Genomic DNA, 21,440 nt, shown 5'->3' with positions numbered 1-21,440 from the left:
GAACTACATCCACTTCCTGGAATCCCAATGTACTACTCACAGAACTTAAATGCACTGGGATGTTTCTGTGGTCTTATATTTATGAAGGTTCTCTGCAGGAATAAAGATTATCCATATGGGATAAACTGGATTAGGAATACACGATAAAGTTTTATTTTATCAATCTATAGTTTCTATGTTGATTTAAAAAATGTGGATTTTCCTTGTTGCAAGATTAATAAGCAGTGTAACTGAAGCAGACCGAGGGTTGTTAGCAGCTGCCCTTTGTTAATGCCTGGTTGCGCTCCACAACACTATCTAGCTGTTTGTCATCAAAGAGCTGCAAAAGGATCTGATTCTACATCCATTTAAGTGGAGGATTCACTACCTGATTTCTTAACTTAGATCCACACAATAAGATACTGACATGGTTCTAAGTATACAATAGACCCATTCTAAAAAATATTTATTTATTTATTCTAAAAAAAATAATCATTGATCATGAAAATATAGAATTGCTAGAGGTGGGTTTATGCCTTATTTAAAAAAAACTGCTCTGTCATATCTGACTAAACTGTAACATTTTGGATTCCTCAGGCTTTACTTTACAATGATGGATAAGTTTTATATTTTGCTTGGTTGCAGTGTATATACAAATTATTTAGGTAAGTGATATGTACTGTATTGTGATACATATTATTAAATAGCTTGTTTTTCAAATATAAAATTTATTTCATGTATGTGTCTCTGTGAGTGTGTGTCACATTTGTACACATACCCACACAGACCAGAAGAGGGCACTGACCACAGGGAGCTAGAGCTACAGGCAGTCCATGAGTCCTAGATGTGAGAGCTGGGTAAGGAACCAGGGTCCTCTGCAAGAGAAGCAGGTCTCCTAACCATCCTTCCAGCTCCTTCTCATATTTATCTATTTCTTCTCTGAGTCTCACCCTCTTCATTTACATAGAGGACCAGATTAATGAACACTTTCTTAGTCAGTCTGTGTAATTTTACTCAAAAGGAAGCGTTGTAAGAACACAGAGAAGAAGTGAAGAAAGATGTGTTAAATCTGAATGATGAAATAATTGTTCAATGTTAAGAATAGGTAGAGGTGGTTGGGTGGTGGTTGTGCACATCTTTATTCTCAGCACTTAAAGGCATAGGCAGGTGGTTCTCTGTGAGTTAGAGACCATCCTGGTCTACAAGAGTTAGTTCCAGGACAGGCTCCAAAGCAACAGAAAAAAAAAAACCTATCAGAATGGCTAAGATAAAAAAAAAAAAAACCACTAATGAAAGCGTATGCTGGAGAGGATGTGGAATAAGGGGAATACTCATCCATTGCTGGTGGGAATGCAAACTTGTGCAACCACTTTGGAAATCAGTGTGGAGGTTTCTCAGAAAATTGGGAGTCAACCTACCTTAGGATCCAGCAATACCACTCTTGGGAATATACCCCAAAGGTGCTCATACTACAAAAGCATTTGTTCTACTATGTTCATAGCAGCATTATTTGTAATAGCCATAACCAGGAGACAACCTAGATATCTCTCAACGGATGAATAAAGTGTGGCACATCTACACATTAGATTACTACTCAGCTGTGAAAAACAATGACAGCTTGAATTTTGCATGCAAATGGATGGAATTAGAAAACACTATCCTGAGTGGATTAACCCAGACTCAAATATATGAATATGGTATGTATTCACTCATTAGCGGATACTAGCCATAAACAAAAAACATTGAGCCTATAGTTCATGATCCTAGAGAAGATAAGTAATAAGGTGAACCCAAAGAAAAACTGTTATGGTTTTCGTCTCTTTAAGAGGCAAGCCACGCCCACTCCCAGCGACCCCTGCTCTCCAAATTGACTCTCTCCATTCCTCCTGGCCTATGCACACGCTTCCACCTCTCCTCTTCCCCTTCTCTGTCTCTTTCTCCTCCTCTCTCTCTCTCTCTCTCTCTCTCTCTCTCTCTCTCTCTTTCTCTCTCTCTCTTTCTCTCTCTTTCTTTCTGCCCCCTTCTCCCTTCCCCCTCCATAACCCCCTGAATAAATATTCAACCTCACTCTACATGTCATGTCTAGCCATGTCTCTGTCTCCTGCCCTGCCTGCTATGTGTCTCCCTGCCCAGGGGGACCAGCCACTGCTTGGGAACTGGCAGCCATCTCTGTCTGGGTCTGGCTGCTCTCAGAGCCTGCTGCCTGCCTACTGTCGCCGGGGACCTTGGAGCATTAAAAAAATATAGATCCACCTGGAAATTGGAAGCAGATAAGATCGCCTGACAAAATTTGGGAGCATGGGGACAAGGGGTAGAAGGAAGGGGAAAAGGAGCAGAGAAGGGGAGGGTTGGGGAGAGCTTGAGGGAATGGGACAGTTGAGATGGAAGGACAGAGATGAGAGCAAGGAAAGAGATATCTTGATTGAGGGTCCCATTTTTGGGTTAGCAAGAAACCTGGCTCTAGAAAAATTTTCAGAATTCCACAAGGATGAGCCCAGCTAAGACCCTAAGCAATAGAGGAGAGGGTGCCTGAACTGGCCTTGCCCTGTGGTCAGACTGATGACTATGTTAAATATCACCATAGAACCTTCATCCAACAACAGATGGAGATAGAGACAGAGTCCCACATTGGAATATTGGACTGAGCTCCCAAGGTCCAGTTAAAGAGCAGAAGGAGGGAGAGTAGAGCAAGGAAGTCAAGACCATGAGGGGTCCACCCACTGAGACAGTGTGCCTGAACTAATGAGAGCTCACCAACTCCAACTGGACTGGGAATGAACGAGCATGGGATCAAACCAGTCCCACTGAATGTGCTTGACTGTTGGGACAGACTGAGGGGACAATGACAATGGCACTGGAATATGTCTCTACTGCATGTACTGGTGGTTTTTTGGGATCCTATTATCTTTGGATGTATATCTTTTTTTTAAATTTATATCTTTTATTTTTCCATCTCCTCCCCTCCTCCTCCCCCTTCCCTCCCCTCCCTTCCACCCATACCCCCACTCCACCCCTCTCCAAAGACAAAGAGCCATCAGGGTTCCCTCCACTATGTTAAGTCCAAGGTCCTCCCAGCTCCCCCTAAGTCCAGGAAGGTGAGCAACCAAACTGACAAGGCTCACAGTGAGCCCGTCCATGCTGTAGAGTTCATGTTCATTGCCTTTGTCCTTGGTTTCTCAGTCCTCCTCCACCGTCAGCCTCATTGAGAGAGTCTGGTTTGGTCCCCTGTTCAATCAGTCCCATTCCGACTGGACTTGGTGGTCTCCCGTTAGATCTGTCCCACCGTCTCAATGGGTAAAAGCACTCCTCGCGGTCCTGGCTTCCTTGCTCATGATCTCCCTCCTTTTGCTCCTCATCAGGACCTTGAGAGCTCAGTCCGGTGCTCCTATGTGGGGCTCTGTCATTTTCTCCATCCAATGCCAGGTGAAGGTTCTATGGTGATATGCAAGATATTCATAAGTATGGCAATAGGATCTGGACATTTCTGGCACCCTCTCCTCAGCTGCCCAAGGAACTAGCTGGGGGCGTCTTCCTGGACACCTGGGAACCCCTCTAGAGTCAAGTCTCTGCCATCCCTAGAATGGCTCCCTTAACTAAGATATATAATTCCTTGTTCCCATATCCACCCTTCCTATATCCCAACCATCCTATTCCCCCAAGCTCTTCCCATCCTCCACTTCACACTTTTCTCTCCCCATCCCCCCATCCCCCCAAACCCACCCCACCCCCATGTTCCCATTTTTTGTCCGGCAATCTTGTCTACTTCCAGTATCCAGGAGGATAACTATATGTTTTTCTTTGGGTTCACCTTCTTATATAGCTTCTCTAGGATTTTTTTTTTACGAATTATAGGCTCGATGTCCTTTATTTATGGCTAGAAACCAATTATGACTGAGTACATCCCATGTTCATCTTTTTGGGCCTGGGTTACCTCACTCAGGATGGTGTTTTCTATTTGCATCCATTTGCATGCAAAATTCAAGATGTCATTGTTTTTTACCACCGAGTAGTACTCTAATATGTATATATTCCACACTTTCTTCATCCATTCTTCCACTGAAGGGCATATAGGTTGTTTCCAGGTTCTGGCTATTACAAATAATGCTGCTATAAACATAGTTGAACAAATGCTTTTGTAATATGATTGGGCATCTCTTGGGTAAATTCCCAAGAGTGGGATTGCTGGGTCCTGGGGTAGGTTGATCCCAAATTTCCTGAGAAACCTCCACACTGCTTTCCAAAGTGGTTGCACAAGTTTGCATTCCCACCAGCAATGGATGAGCGTACCCCTTACTCCACATCCTCTCCAGCAAAGGCTATCATTGGTGTTTTTGATTTTAGCCATTCTGACAGGTGTAAGATGGTATCTCAGCGTTGTTTTGATTTGCATTTCCCTGATTGCCAAGGAGGTTGAGCATGCCCTTAAGTGTCTTTTGGCCATTCGAACTTCTTCTGTTGAGAATTCTCTGTTCAGTTCAGTGCCCCATTTTTTAATTGGGTTCATTAGCATTTTAAAGTCTAGTCTCTTGAGTTCCTTATATATTTTGGAGATCAGGCCTTTGTCTGTTGCGGGGTTGATGAAGATCTTTTCCCAGTCAGTAGGCTGCCTTTTTGTCTTAGTGACAGTGTCCTTTGCTTTACAGAAGCTGCTCAGCTTCAGGAGGTCCCATTTATTCAATGTTGCCCTTAATGTCTGTGGGCTGGGGCTATACGTAGGAAGCAGTCTCCTGTGCCCAAATGTTGTAGAGTACTTCCCACTTTCTCCTCTAACAGGTTCAGTGTGTTCAGATTGATATTGAGGTCTTTAATCCATTTGGACTTGAGTTTTGTGCATGGTGACAGACACGGATCTACCTTCATTCTTCTACAGGTTGACATCCAGTTGTGCCAGCACCATTTGTTGAAGATGCTTTCTTTCTTCCATTGTGTGCTTTTAGCTCCTTTATCAAAAATCAGGTGTTCATAGATTTGTGGGTTAAGATCTGGGTCTTCTATTCGATTCCATTGGTCGACTTCTCTATTTTTATGCCAATACCAAGCTGTTTTCAATACTGTAGCTCTGTAATAGAGTTTGAAGTCAGGGATGGTAATGCCTCCAGAAGTTCCTTTATTGTATAAGATTGTTTTGGCTATCCTGGGTTTCTTGTTCTTCCATATAAAGTTGATTATTGTCCTCTCAAGATCTGTGAAGAATTTTGATGGGATCTTTAAGGGAATTGCATTAAATCTATAGATTGCCTTTGGTAGTATTGCCATTTTTACTATGTTGATCCTCCCAATCCAAGAGCAAGGGAGATCCTTCCATTTTCTGGTGTCCTCTTCAATTTCTTTCTTCAAAGACTTAAAGTTCTTGTCAAATAGGTCTTTCACTTCCTTGGTTAGAGTTACCCCAAGATATTTTATGCTATTTGTGGATATCGTGAAAGGTGACGCTTCTCTGATTTCTTTCTCTGCTTCCTTATCCTTTGTATATAGGAGGGCGACTGATTTTTTGGAGTTGATCTTGTATCCTGCCACGATACTAAAGGAGTTTATCAGCTGTAGTAGTTCTTTGGTGGAGTTTTTCGGGTCGCTTATGTACACTATCATAGCATCAGCAAATAACGAAAGTTTAACTTCTTCCTTTCCAGTTCGAATCCCCTTGATCCCCTTGTTTTGTCTTGTTGCTATTGCTAGAACTTCAAGCACTATATTGAAGAGATAAGGAGAGAGTGGACAGCCTTGTCGCGTTCCTGAATTTAGTGGGATGGCCTTGAGTTTCTCTCCATTTAATTTGATGGTAGCTGTCGGCTTGCTGTAAATAGCCTTTATTATATTTAGGAATGACCCCTGTATCTCTAATCTCTCCAAGACCTTTATCATAAAGGGGTGCTGAATTTTGTCAAATGCTTTTTCTGCATCTAATGAGATGATCATATGGTTTTTTCCTTCAGTTTATTTATATGATGGATTACATTGATAGATTTTCGTATGTTGAACCAGCCCTGCATCTCTGGGATGAAGCCTACTTGATCATAGTGGATAATTTTTCTAATGTGTTCTTGGATTCTGTTTGCCAGTATTTTATTGAGAATTTTTGCATCGATGTTCATAAGTGAGATTGGCCTGTAATTCTCTTTCTTGGTTGAGTCTTTGTGTGGTTTAGGTATCAGGGTAATTGTAGCTTCATAAAAGGAATTTGGCAATGACTGTTCTGTTTCTATATTATGAAATACCTTAAGGAGTATAGGTATTAGGTCTTCTTGGAAGTTCTGGTAGAATTCTGCATTGAACCCATCAAGTCCTGGGCTCTTTTTGGTAGGGAGGTTTCTGATAACAGTTTCTAATTCTTCGCGACTAACAGGACTATTTAGAGCATTTACCTGGTCCTGGTTTAACTTTGGTATATGGTACTTATCTAAAAAAATGTCCATTTCTTTTACATTTTCCAATTTTGTGGCATACAGGCTTTTGTAGTAAGATCTAATGATTCTCTGAATTTCCTCTGTGTCTGTGGTTATGTCCCCTTTTTCATTTCTGATCTTATTAATTTGTGTGTTCTCTCTCTGCCATTTGATTAGTTTGGCTAGGGGTTTGTCAATCTTGTTGATTTTCTCCAATAACCAGCTTTTTGTTTCATTGATTCTTTGGATTGTTTTCTGTGTTTCTATTTTGTTGATTTCTGCCCTCAGTTTGATAATTTCCAGTCTTCTACTCCTCCTAGGTGAGTCTGCTTCTTTCTTCTAAAGCTTTCAGGTGTGCTGCTAAGTCTCCAATGTGTGCTTTCTCCGTTTTTTTTTTTAAGTGGGCACTTAGTGCTATGAATTTTCCTCTTAGCACTGCTTTCATAGTGTCCCATAGGTTTGAGTATGTTGTGTCTTTATTTTCATTAAATTCAAGAAAGACTTTAATTTCTTTCTTTATTTCTTCCTTGACCCAGGTGTGGTTCAGTAGTTGACTGTTCAGTTTCCATGAGTTTGTAGGCTTTCTGGGGGTAGCATTGTTGTTGAATTCTAATTTTAATCCATGGTGATCTGATAAGATGCAGGTGGTTACTAATATGTTTTTGTAACTGTGGAAGTTTGCTTTGTTACCGAGTATGTGGTCAATTTTCGAAAAGGTTCCATGAGCCGCAGAGAAGAAGGTATATTCTTTCCTGTTTGGGTGGAATGTTCTATAGATGTCTGTTAAGTCCATTTGGTTCATTACCTCTGTTAAGTCTTTCAATTCTCTGTTAGGTTTCTGTCGAATTGACCTGTCCATTGGTGAAAGAGGAGTGTTGAAGTCTCCCACTATCAGTGTGTTTGGTTTGATGGCTGCCTTGAGTTCTAGTAATGTTTCTTTTATATAAGTGGGTGCTTTTGTATTAGGGGCATAGATATTCAGGATTGAGACTTCATTCTGATAGATTTTTCCTGTAATGAGTATAAAGTGTCCCTTTCCATCCCTTCTGATTGATTTTAGTTTGAAGTCAACTTTGTTAGAAATTAGTATGGCCACACCCGCTTGTTTCTTAGGTCCATTTGCTTGATAAACCTTTTCCCAACCCTTTACTCTGAGTAGATGTCTGTCTTTGTGGTTGAGGTGTGTTTCTTGTAAACAGCAGAATGTTGGATCCTGTTTTCGTATCCAATCTCTTAGCCTGTGCCTTTTTATAGGTGAATTGAGTCCATTGATATTAAGTGATATTAATGACCAGTGGATGTTAACTCCGGTTGTCATTTTTTATTTGGTAGTAGAGATTGTGTGTTTCCTTTCTTTGAGATGTGCTGGTGAAGGGTCACTAGATGTCTGAGTTATTTTGGGCAATGCTGGACTCCTTTGTTTGTGAATTTCCTTCTATTACTTTCTGTAAGGCTGGATTTGTGGCTATGTATTGTTTAAATTTGTTTTTATCCTGGAATATTTTGTTTTCTCCATTTATAGTGAATAAAAGCTTGGCTGGGTATAGTAATCTGGGCTTGCATCCATGGTCTCTTAGTGTCTGCAAAACATCTATCCAGGACCTTCTGGCTTTCATGGTTTCCATAGAGAAGTCAGGTGTTAGTCTGATAGGTTTTCTTTTATATGTTACTTGACCTTTTTCCTTTGCAGCTCTTAATATTCTTTCTTTATTCTGTATGTTTTGTGTTTTGATTATAATATGGCGAGGGGATGTTTTTTTTTTTGATCCAGTCTATTTGGTGTTCTGTAAGCTTCTTGAACCTTAATAGGAACATCGTTCTTTATGTTTGGGAAATTTTCTTCTATAATTTTATTAAATATATTTTCTGGGCCATTGAGCTGTAATTCTCCTTCGTCTACGCCTATTATTCTTAGGTTTGGTCTTTTTATTGTATCCCAGATTTCCTGAATGTTTTGTGATGAGAATTTGTTGGATTTGCTGTTTTCTTTGATCAGTGCATTTATTTTTTCTATGGTATCTTCAGAATCTGAGATTCTTTCTTCTATCTCTTGTATTCTGTTGGTTATGCTTGTTTCTGTAGTCTCTGTTCGTTTACATAGATTTTCCATATCCAGCTGGCCCTCGGGTTGTGTTTTCTTCCTTGCCTCCATTTCAGTTTTCAAGTCTTGCACTGTTTCCATTATCTGTTTGATTGTTTTTTCTTGGTTTCCTAGGATATCATTTACGGATTTACTCAATTCTTCAAACTTTTTGTTATTCTTCTCGTCTATTTCCTTAAGGGAGTTTTTTACCTCCTGTTTAAGGGACTCTATTACTTTCATAAAGTCAATTTTTTCTACTTCTTCTTGATTAGTGTGTTCAAGTCCTCCTGTTATAAGTTTGTTGGGTTCTGGCGCTTTCATGTTGTTTTTCAAATTGTTGGAGGAATTCTTGCATTGGTGCCTGCCCATTTCTTCCTCTGAATAATCCCCTTTGGGTCTTCTTTCAGAAGTTCAATTCCCCCCAATGAATTCAATTCACTCACCCCAATGAATGATGGATCCTCTGGCAGACTGTCAGGTCTCCTTGCAGGCCAAGCAGCTCGCTGACAAAGGGCCTACCTTGCTACAGGCAGACTAATGAAGGAGGGGACCTCCTACCGGCCTGGGTGCACTCAGTTTCAGGTCCCCGGCGCCCAAACAGGCTGAGCTGTGGGATTTTGTGGCCCCAGAGACGGGAGGATGAGGTAGGGTACGGGGTTCTGGGTGCAAGCTGGGAAGGGACAGGAAGAGAGAGGCAGTATCCGGGGAGAATAACCCCTGTAGGAAGAGCAGGAAGTGTGCGGGTGGGGGGGAGAGTTGGGGAATGTAGGTGGTCCCTCGTTCAGGCACTCACTCCTCACTCACCCCAATGAATGATGGATCCTCTGGCAGACTGTCAGGTCTTCTTGCAGGCCAAGCAGCTCGCTGACAAAGGGCCTGCCTTGTTGCAGGCAGGCTAATGAAGGAGGGGACCTCCCACCGGCCTGGGTGCACTCAGTTTCAGGTCCCCGGCGCCCAAACAGGCTGAGCTGTGGGATTTTGTGGCCCCAAAGATGGGAGGATGAGGCGGGGTGGGGGGTTTTGGGTGCAAGCTGGGAAGGGACTTTGGATGTATATCTTGCTTAACCTGGAAGTAGTAGGGAGGGCCTTGGAGTTTCCACAGGGCAGGGTGCATTTCCCTCTCTTAAGATTGGAGGTGGGTGGGGGGAGAGTGTGTGTGGAGGGAGTGGAAGGGTAGTGGGAGGAGGGGAGGAAGTGGGATTGGTATTTTTAAAGTAATAAAGTAATAATTAAAAAAGAAAAAATAGAGGAATCTTGAGAGATGCCTCAGTGGGTAAAAGCACCTGTCAACAAGTCAGACAAGCTGATCCATTTCTGATGAAGAAAACTGACTCCCATGTGCTGCCTTATAACCTCCATATTCATGCTGAGATATACACACAAGAACATACACAAAAACCTTTAATTTGAAATTTAAAAAAGAATATAGGAGATTCATAACCGTGGACACAGCATGAGCTAGAATGCTCTGGACTCTGAGTGGCATATAGACTCGGTATTGTGAATTTTTTCCCTAAAAATATAACAGAGTAGAATGGAAAAAAATAAAGCAAAAGCTTGATCAGAACAATAGTTAAAATTTTAACATATGATGAAAATTCTAAATAAGTAGTAGATAGTAAAGGCAATCAGGAAATCAGATTCGATTATGCCCTTCAAGTAAAGAACATAAGATTAGACAGATGGGTTAGTATAAATAACTTCAACATTTCCTTATTCTGGATACATTGTAATTAGATTGGACATGTGGGCATCATGCTAAGTGAAATCGGTCATCTGTAAATAGACAAATACCAGGTGATTTTACTAGTAAGTGGAACCTAATAGAACAGAAAATAGAGCCTTCAGAGTATGGTGTGCAGCCTACAGCCCTCAGAAACTACCTCCTATTTGTGAGGTGTTTGTGCTTGTGTCTGGTTCCTCCATATAATCAGAAATATGAAGGGGTGGCTACTCAGAGCTTGCCAGTCTTCACTTTCAAGCATGACCAGAAATTCTGGCTCCAACATAGGTGACACCTACAAAAAAAAGCTGTAGGGGAAAAGATTCCAAGCCTCAATCAATAGTCTACATCCTATGCACTCCCCAAGCCAATTAGCAGCTATGGCAGGAAGAAGTGGAGACTGGAATCTCAGGTGCAGCTGTGGAAACGGCCTCCACATTCCCATGAGATTCTAAATGTCTCATTACCAGTACCATAGGGCAGGCTACCACTCCATTGTGCCAAAGGCATTCTGTGGGCCTTACAGTCACTGCTTCATGGTGGCCAAGGGCCATGGACTGGCTAGTTCTGTCAACTTGACACAAGCTAGAGGCATAAGGTCCAAATGTAGGGTATTTTCTTAATCACTGATTGATGGGGGAGTTTTTATAGTTTTTCCTTGGGAAAACGATCCTGGGTTCTATACAAAAGTAGACTGAGCAACCATGGTGAAGAAGCCAGTAAGCAGCCCCCCTCCATAACCTCTGCCACAGCTCATGCCCCAGGTTCCTGCACTAGGTGAGTTCCTGTCCTGATACCTTGATGACAAACGGTGATGTGGAAGCATAAACCAAACAAACCCTTCCCTCCGTTTAAGAACATGACCCAGGAATGGAGTAGTTTGAGAGTTCTGAGTGCTTGTGGAAGCACTCCAAGAAAACAGGACAAAAATCTTCTCTCTCAGGTTCTCCAAATCACAGAACTTTTCCTGGAATGTGTTTCCAGGCTCCGTCCAGGCAGAGCAGAAAAGAGTGGGTTTATTTCTGATTGCCGCTTATTGTGTATTATTGATAATCATTTAAATGTTTTAAAAGTCCTTTGTGTGCTTCTGTGAAGAACATGATTTTGCCATGCTCAGCTTGTCTTTGCCAGTGTACACAGCGTGACCTCATATGGACTTTCTTACCCTCAGAGTATAACTTGTCTGCTGCTCTGAATAAAGTTGACTGCTGCATGAGACTCCAGTCCACCTCCTTCTCCCAGGTCCCAGTACCTCTGGAGGGTGACAAGTGGTGCCTGAAAAGGGACCTGAAATTGGCTATGAAATCAGAGAGTGGGGCCCCTCACAGAAGGAGATGAGGGAGAATAATGGGGCAGAAACCAGGGAAGTTTTTGTGTTATGTTGACTTTTTGCTTCATTTTTTAAAGAAAGGAGGAACAAAATCACAGCTATTAAGTTGTTTTCAAGTTGTTTCTGAGTACAAGCCCTGGCTTTCGGAAGAAGAAACTTTAGAGGAGAAAGTATGGGACAGAGTCCCAAAAACACACTGAAAAGACATATAAACAAGGTGAAAAGATTACCGTTTAATTCTGGGTCACATGGGCATTTATCTGGACGGTTATAAAAATACTAAGGGAAGATGAGGACATTATTAACCATGAGAAAAAGATAGCTAATTCCGTTCATGACTATAAGCTGGATAATGAAACCTTATAAATTGGTTTTTAAAAAAAACAGAGACAAAAGAAAACTTTCCTTACAAAACAGGTATCAATCAAGAATTACAGTTACAATAATAAAATAGATATACACAGTATAACAAAGTTGACCTTAAATTTGTATCAATGAACCAAGACCCATACCAATGCCAAGTATTCATTTCTATATCATATCCCCTTTTAATGTAAGCAAATATTTATAAACAATATTTGTGAATTTGGGATAGTTCTCTAGACTACTTCCTGATGGTTGGGAGTACTGTTAATCAGATCTTTCATGGTATATCCTATGTGCTAGGTTCATCTCAGTCAGCAGTTGGGCAAAGTAATTTTTTGGGGGGTGTTCACAGCAACTTTTCAGGGGGTCTTAGACCATCAAATCATATTAGTCTGGAATGAATCCACAGGTTCTCATCCTCTGTGGAAATAAAAGAAGAACCTCTTTTCCAAAACAACATATCCTTAGACTCGAATTCTAAAGTCAAGATACCTTTAAAGTATATATGTTGATTACTTAGCTCCCTCTTAAGAAAAATTTTCAAAGAAAACACAATAATATACAGAATCCAGACTCTCTGTGTATCGTTTTTACATGGCGTATCATTTTTTTACTCCTTTAATCTATGACTGTCTGTACTCTCTTTAAAGACTGTGCTTTTTCTTATAAACCATTTACTAATTTTTATTAGTCTCTATACACTTTTTATTCTCTCTCCCAAGCCTACTTACATTTATCCAGCATTGTGACTCATTTAGATTATTTTATGTCTGAATATATCCTATTGTGTATCTGTAATTCTTAACTGTCCAGAAGTGCTTCTTAAAATATAAACTGTGCCATTGTTAGGGTAAATACGGTATTTTCTGCTTGCTCCACCCAGTACAACATGGCAGGGTTCTTTGTTGCCTCTGAGGATCATGTTCACAGCCCCATTTTTAGGCACACAGCCAGTCTATGTTGCCATTAAGCAAGTTGTAGCACTCTGGTCACAAACCTCATTTAAATGCTTCACAGTTGAACCTCTGAAAAGAATCAGAGCCAATTGTGTTGGTGAACTAGGAATCCACCTATATATTTTTAAAGAAGCTGCACAGTTATTACTACACCCTACAGCACCTTGCTTGCCACAAGCCCATCTTAAAAAAAATTGTGGCTACCAAGAAACTGTTCTTTTTTGTCTAGAATTCCTTTTCAAGCTTTCTCAGGTATTAAGTGGATTTTAGTTGGCTACGTAGGTGCCAATTTGTTGGAGAAAGGCCGTTTATTTGTTCCCAGCTGCTCAGACCTGAAATAATCACACAGAAGCTATATTATTAAATTGCTGCTTGGCCCATTAGCTCTAGCTTCATGATGGCTAACACATTTTAATTTAACCCATTTCTAGCAATCTGTATATCTCCACATGGCTGTGGCTTACCAGGTAAAGTTCAGTCTGGCTCCAATGTGGCTACATGGTCTCTCTGACTCTGCCCTTCTTTCTCCCAGCATTCAGTTTAGGTTTCCTCATGTACCTCTATTCTAACCTATCAGGCCAAGCCAGTTTTCTTTATTCATTAATGGTAATCACAGCATACAGAGGGGGATCTCTACTACTTCACTTTTGGGAATTGTCACAGTTTGACCAAAATGGAAGAACAGAATAAAATGATATAGTCATTGACAACATTAGAAGACATGTAAAAGGATAAATGAAACCTACTCATATAATATAAGGCAATGGGTCATGAGAATACGAACACACTGTGAAGCTCTTTCTGAACCAGAACCACTTGCTAATCTACAGCTGTGAAATTGAGGACACACCTGTGATGTTGTTCAGGAAGAGTACCATTGGCCCACTGCTCAAACCCATGAGACTCTAAAAGAGACATCACAAAGAGAACAGAGAGAGAAGGGTAGAGGGAGAAGAGGGAAAAGGGGGGAGGTTGAGGGAGAGGGAGAGAGGGAAGAGAAAGAGTAGAGAAAGAAAAGAAAGACCCTACGTGTCAGAATGACACTGAGGACAGTGAGTTAGGTCCCAGATAGGCAGACAGAGAGTCCATGGATAGATAGTAAAGAAAGAAAACAGATCCCACACAAGTCCTAAAGGCCTGCCAGGATTTTCCTACTGCCATGAGGGCCCCCTTGCCTGTGGATTGTTCCCACAGGTTCAAGGCTGGATAAGGATGTTTACACCAAAGTCGTGGGCCTATCAACTTCTCTATCTTTGTTCAATGTGACCAAGCTTAAAGTAGGGGAGGATGACCCATCAAGGACTGGTAGAACACCCAGCCCTCAAGCAGAAACGGGGCTTTGTAGTGAGGAGATGCGGGCAGGCCTGCTTTTCATTCTGCTTGGCTCCCACATAGCTAGGTTAGCCCCGGAAATAACAACACACTGCTTGGCCCATTAGCTTCAGCCTCTTACTGGCTAACTCTCACATTTTGATTAACCCATATTTAGTAATGTGTGTTGCACCATGAAGGGTGGCTTACAGGGAAGATTCTAGCCTACGTCCATCTTGGGTTGGAGCTTCATTGCATCTCTCCCAGAGAGGAGAGGCATGGCGATTGCCCGAGGCATCTCCCTCACTCCCAGCATCCTGTTCTGTCTACTCCACCCACCTAAATCCTGCCCTATCAAAAAACCAAGGCAGTTTCTTTATTAACCAATGAGAGTCCTCCATCAGGGCTTCAGCTTCACAGGTCACCCCTTTGTTTCAGAGAGTCCTACTCTGTGTAAGCCTCACTGTGTGTATGTGTGTCTCTGTGCCCCCTCAGCCCTAACAAAAGCCTTTCTTCATTCTGTTGGGTAATTATTTCTGCTATATATGAGACTCCCCCAACCCCACTTATTAATTTTTTAAGTGACAGAGAAAATAAATCCAATTAAGGGCCCTAGACAGTAACTGTATCACATAACAACACCCACAATCCATTGCAACTCCAAATCTGTTCGCGTTACTCTCTGCTGTGATATCTCAAAGAGAACTGGAGCTCATCAGAGAGCTAAAGATCCAAAAGAAAAATAAATAAGCAAGAACTTGTGATGCAGCCTGAGGGTGAAGCTTCTTCCAGCAGGTGGTCCTGGATAGCCTGGACCACGGTGGAGTGATGGGAAGAGCAGCTGGAGTGGTTCGGACATGGTGGAGTGATGGGAAGAGCAGATGGAGTGGTTCGGACATCCCTTTTCTAGGAAAACCATGCTTTCGCCAACGTCACCTAGGAATTTCTGAAAGAAAACCTGCAGCCTCCCCTCTGAAAATCTGCGTGCACAGATTAGAGAGCAGGACTGTGCTTCTTTGTAGCCGGGGGTGGGGAGTGGGTGAGCTGCTGGTCACAGGTTCAAAGCTGCTCTGAGGTAGAGAAATTGCACGGATCTAGTGCACGCGTGGTGACTGTGATATATACTGTAATGTACGCTGGGGATCCACGGAGACTTCAGTGTTTCCACTTTACGCACCAAATAAGGAAGGAGCAGGTAGATATGGAAACTTAGTTTATTCGTGAGATTTCAGATTTGTATCAAACGCATGTTTATTGAAGGTTAATTATAAATCGGTTTTATTTTTAATAATGCAAGGGAAAATACAGAAAATGCCTTGGATAGAAATGTCAGGTGGGGCACTGCCCTGTTCCTTCTCACCACATTGCCCACTCCTTAAGAAAGATGGAGGATACACCCTGGAAACACTCACAGGTGTTTGGAGAGGCAGCCCTTCCCCTTCCCCAGCATGCATCTACCTCAGAGCACTGGAAAAGGTGGCTGTTTCAGTTAGGGCTCCACAGAGAAACAGAACCAAGAAAATGAAAACATGTTACACACACACACATACACACACACACACACACACACACAGTTCTCAGCTCAAAAGCTGTGTCTGTGCGGCATCAGGAATATGGCGTCTCAGATTCATGGACCAAGGAGACCTAGCAAATGCTAGAAAGTTCAGTGTAGGCCATAGAGAGTGACTGGGAGTGAGAGGTGTAAACTCCAGTGTTAACAATCTAATATCGAGGTTTTAACACATCAGTGAGCCCCGAAGCCCTGGCCTGGAGCAAGGTGTCATTTTGAGAGAGCCCATTTGCCAGAGCTTCTTGCGGTGGTACACTAAGTTTTAACCCAGCTATAATTATCTAGAAGCGTTGACACTGTAGTGGGAAGCATTTTGGAACCTAGCCTTGTCAGACAAGTGGAAACCAAATCGACTGTGCTGTGGTGACCTTGCTTGTCACACTGTCCTCTTCACTCTGCAGGACGAGCTCACCTCAGATAAGGGCCTTCTCCTCACCTCCACTTAACCTATTTTGTTTTCTTTCTCTGGTTTTTGAAAAAAAAAGTGAGATATTAATTTCTGGCAGCAGCCTTACCTCCAGCATTTTCCCCAGGGCTAATGAGAAGCAAACCATCACCTGACATGGATGGAGGAATAGGGAAATGCTAAGAAACTCTATTCTACTTGTCTAGAAACCCTGAACTAGTCTATAGATTGTACAATGCTAGACTTTTTAAGGAAAGAAAATACATTAGTATAAAATTTAATTTAATGTGATATGAGAGAGCATTTAGGCAAATGGCAGTTTGGTGGCGAATGCCTGTAATGCAAGCATGTGGGATTTCGAGGCATCTCAAGGTGAGCCTGTGCCATATACTAACTTCCAGTTCAGCCTATGCTATAGCAAACATTGTGTCAGCACTTCTAAAATTCATCATGGCAAAGCAGCTTACAATGTACACACCTTTAGTTCAAATGAATATGTGTAAAATGTAATTTCTGCACTTCTCAGTGAATGTGCAGGACATTGGGAACATGGATGTATCTGCTAATCATAACATAGGGACTAAAACCAGCATAGCCAAGTTCTAAAAATGTCTTAATATTTAGTAAAATAGAATCATGTGTCACTGTGAAACCAGTGTAGAAGGAGAAAATGAAATCTACCCAGTGGAAGAAAAGGAAGCAGGTCATTAGAATGAGCACACTCCAGGTAGCTCTGATTTCTGGAGGAGAATTGTGTGCATACCTGGAGCTGTGAAGGTAGAGGACGCGCTTGTGATGCTCATACAGACGGAGAGCCATGGACCCGCTGCTCCAGCCCATCAGACTCTGAAAGATGACATCACGAAGAGTCATGAGGGAGAGGAAAAGCCACTTGATTATATATCCTGATGGCAGCATATAGCAATGGCCAATGAACGTTCCAGGTACAGACCTGTTCAAGTCACTGCCTGCTTTAATGTAAAAGAGTAAGTTGGAACTTATGAGAACATTAACCATCCAGAAGAGGAGGAGAAAGGGAATAACTTGCCATGAGGTCTGTGGTTTTAGCTTTGTCCAAAGGGTGGTCCTGGGACTGATGGTGACAGCCTGTACCACACTGAGGAGACAGGTGGTACAGATGGAGAGACCGCGTGCCATCCTTGCCAGATAAACCACAGCTTTACAGCCAATATCTCCGAGGAAGTTTCTGAAATAAAACAGTATGGCTATATCTCTGATCCCTGTGGAACAAATAATGATCATATTAGAAAATGCCAAGTGGATGAGGATAAGGTCCACAGGCTTTTTCTCAGTCCTCAAGGTGGAAGTGAATACAAGTCTCACAAACATTAGGATATTTCCCACAATTCCAGGTCCAGCAAGAGAAAGGAAGATTATTGTGTGGATAATGTTATTCCACTTCATCCTCTGACTTCATGTACAGCAATAGGGAAAATCATTTGAGAAACACGTGTAAGATTTTCTCTGTTTATTCTGATACAAATAATGGTATCAGTTATGCAAACACATATGGTTCTTTCCATGGTGATGCTTGATCATATTCCTTATTTTCCCGGTTTGTCTAATTACCATTCCCACAGTTACAATCTGGGCTTAATCATGGAGGCGAACTGACAAAGCAATTTTGAAAAGCATTTGTATTGGGCTTTTCATAACAACTGATAAATTTGAGTATCTTTGAAAAGTCAGTTCAGTTTGGATTACACATTTGGCAAGTGTCTGGCAATTCCTCACTTGTGCAATGATGTGAGCTTTCAGGCTTCAAACAATTTAGTGATGGACATTGGTTATCCTTTAAGAACTTATCAACAATGCTTTGTTTTCTCTCAAAATCCCACTGTACTGAACTGCTTATATTTTGATAGCATTTCATATGTTTTTATGTGATCTCTGAGATGCCAATAGCAAAATTTACAAGCATGAAATCGTCTTTGATTTCCAAACAGTCAGAACTTAGTTGTAAAAGCTATACACACACACACACACACACACACACACACACACACTTACCCGTGTCCATTTGTCTATTTGTCTATTTCAAGGTGATTGGGAATATATATATGTATATGTATATATATGCATATACATATTTAATATACTTTCTCAACCATCATGCCTCCAACATGTAAGAAATAAAAAAGAGCAACCTCTGTGAAACTAATCAATTCAGGGTTTTCTTTCAGGAATGGGTCATGACCAATGTTAGGTCCGGATGCATAAACTAGAGAACGATGAATTGCTAAGTTGAAAAGCTATCCCATCTTTCAAACCCTATTTTTACTAACCACTCTGTGCCTGGCATTGAACGTTTTCTTGACCCCTTTAGTAATCACTAAGGTAGGGATGGTGCTTGGTACCATCCCTGTGTGTTGTGAGGATTCAGTGGAGCAGAGGCACACAGTGCTTAGCACAGTGTTAACCACGCTCTAACACATTGCTCTGTGATCTTGTGTCATGTCAGATTCCCCCACGATTCTCTGCACTGTCACACTGTGTTATGTTTTGAGTCTGGACAGGAAAGCTGCAGGAACAATAAAATCAGAACAAAGAAAGGCAAAACCCCCTACCCCCTTCTGAGAGATGAGAGGGTACCAGACATAAGATATGGAAAAGAAGAACCTTTCTCTCCTATGAGGACAGCACACAGACTGGAGAAACTGCAGAGAGGAAAAGCTTCCTCACACTCAAGCTGAAATCTCAGCCTGTGTCTGCTCTACCTGCCTGGGCTGTCATGAGCATCTCTGGCCCAGTGCAGCCGATGCAGCTGTGCAGGGCTCCCTCATGGACATGGAAACAATTCTGCATTACAGGTGGGAATGAGAGCCTGCTTTCTCCCTGGATCCTTTCACCTTTCTTTCTCACAGTGACAGAGGAACCCAGACCCTTCTCTTCAGCCAACTTCAGTCTTCATTCCTACTTCACAGGTCCTTGGTCAAGGTGAAAGGCAGCTTCAGTCCACTGTGACTTGGCAGAACACTTACCTGTGGAGTCTGTACAAGGCTCAGGGTGGGTGTTCTCACAGTACAGCCAGGCCCTGTTCATCATCCTTAAGCCCGTGTTCCCAGAAACTGTCACTGCTGTTAGGATGTCACTATCAGGAGTTTGGGCTCCTTATGCACATGTCCTGCCTGGCTGCCAGCTCTGCGCACTCCCTGGTGGCCTGCCATTTGCTGAGGCTGAAACTTTCTGTTCCTAATTAGAGTCCCTGTGTGGTGACAGGAGGGCTGTGTGGATGAACAGCACCCCGGGTTTCCTGGCTCCTGGGAAACTGTCCTCCACTTACCCCAAGTCAGTTAGTGAATTGGGAGAAACTTTTGAGAGGCTGAACACCAGGGCTGCAGAGATGACTCAGTCATGACTCAAAATAGCAACTTTTGCTCCTTCAGAAGATCCAGTCAATCCCCAGCACCCTGAAACACATAACCCTGATTCCATAGGATCCAATACTTTTTATCACCTCCATGTGTATCTCAAAAACATGGTACATATACTTATATGCAGACAAAACACACAGATAAGATGATTAATAAAAAATAGATAAGATATAACAAATCAATCTAATAAAAGTCAAAAGTTTAAAGAAAAATAAAAAGAAGTTCAATATACCAAGAACAAAGATGTTCAAGGTCCAGAGCCATTGGCTGATCTTCAGGTGTGGTGTCCAGGGTAGAGCCATGAGGGACAGTTTGGAGTCTGTCTGTTTGTTGTTCTGAGTGCTGGCTCTGTGCAGAGCAGTCAACTCCACTCCTTCCCAAGTTCTCCCTTTCTCTTCTCCTTTGGATGTAACTCTCTTTAGACTGATGTTACTGTGAAAAAATGGGCTTCTGTCTCTTGAAGATGAGATTGTTCAGCTATTGCCCAGATCACATGGAGAAGGGCTATGTATAATTAACTCTAAGGCCCACACATCAGTTCTGGGTCTCTAACAGCAAGCAGCTTGAGACATGAAGTCTTTAGTTCTCATTTTCCCTTAGACAGCAGAGGAGATCCAAGGACAGAGCCTCAGACTCACCCACCGTGTGCACAGCTAATCATGACGAGCAACTTAGCTCACACTTTTCCACCTCCATGGCTCCTTTCCCTTCCCAGGGTCTATCCACTTCCTGGTGTGAAGGAGTGCACTGGAGTGGTCACATCCGGGAACTAATATTCAGGAGACTGTTTTTCCAACCATGGGAGCATCTGTGCTTCTGTTGGGTGAGGTAGATAATTAAGAATGGGGGGGGGGAGGGAGTTGAAGAGAAGGAGGCTCCTAACTTTTTCCAGAGACACCCTGTGGTGTCTAAGTCCTGGGGCTGTCCTTCACTCTTCTGAAAGGGAGGCTCTGGCCTGTCTACTGCATCAGCCAGTCTCTTACTGAGACTTAGTGTCAGCCCTGGACTGATGGGGGCTGCTGTACAGACACATTCTCTCATTTTATTCTTCTTCAATCTAGGCATACCTAACTGTGACTTAGGGACTCTCTCTAAAGTTACGTGTGTGTGTGTGTGTGTTTGTGTGTGTGTGTGTGTGTAAGACAAAATTATTTCATACAGTGTGTGCAGAGCTCATGTGTAGCTTCCCCCTGTAGTGTGTAGGACATAAGCTCTTCTAGACTGTGGCTTTCGAGGTGTGCGTTCTTGGTCATAAAGAGTCTTGAAAGTGGCAGTCATGCTCATTTCTGTACTGCTGCGTCAGCATAATTATTTCATTAAACTTTCATCCAATCCCTGATGGTTTTCTACTTAAGCCATTTCATTTTTTTTTTCTGGATAGTATTTATTTCTGGTTTTTAAATTTGGTTTATTGAGTTTTCCATTTAGTATTTGGGTTTTTTTTTTCAAAATTTTATATTTCTTGGTGAATGTCTAGCTTGTGTTGCTGACTTTCTGGTCTACATCCTGAATTTACTGAGTGTTATTTCCTGCTGCTTTTCTGAGTCATCTTTAAGGTCGCCAGTGATTAGAAAAACACCGTTTTGTTGTTTAGTATATCAAACATTTCTTTATTTTCATGTATAGTATGCTATGTGTGACTAGGGAGACTCCAAGGTGGATTTATAAAATACTGTCTTTTAAAGCCAATATATATGGGACAAAGCATCGGTAAAAAAGCAGAAGGTGACCCTCTGGAACCTAGAAACTCACCAAACTCAGATGAGGAAATTTTCTAAACCACAAGGATACAGCCAGCAGCACAAAGCAGGACACAGCGGCAGCTGAAGAACAGTGAGGGTAAGGACCTTGGGTAGAGTTTCTGGACGAAGCGCTGAGATAGCCTCGTGCACAGGTCACCCTGCAGCTCTGTGATGAGAGCAGATCCTGAACACAGGA

General features: G+C 42.1%; 1 protein-coding gene across 1 annotated transcript; it reads right to left on the bottom strand.

Moving 5' to 3' along the window:
- Positions 1-16,629: 16,629 nt before the first annotated feature.
- On the bottom strand, positions 16,630-17,532 carry LOC119816524 (putative vomeronasal receptor-like protein 4). Its single transcript, XM_038333269.1, has one exon. The coding sequence runs from the start codon at positions 17,530-17,532 to the stop codon at positions 16,630-16,632; it is 903 nt and encodes a 300-aa protein (XP_038189197.1).
- Positions 17,533-21,440: the final 3,908 nt, after the last annotated feature.

This window comes from Arvicola amphibius, chromosome 6 (assembly GCF_903992535.2).
Source record: "Arvicola amphibius chromosome 6, mArvAmp1.2, whole genome shotgun sequence".
In the NCBI taxonomy this organism is placed as follows: Eukaryota; Metazoa; Chordata; class Mammalia; order Rodentia; family Cricetidae; genus Arvicola; species Arvicola amphibius.
The sequence above is the reverse complement of the archived record's forward strand: the minus strand, read 5'-3'. Positions and strand labels throughout refer to the sequence as shown.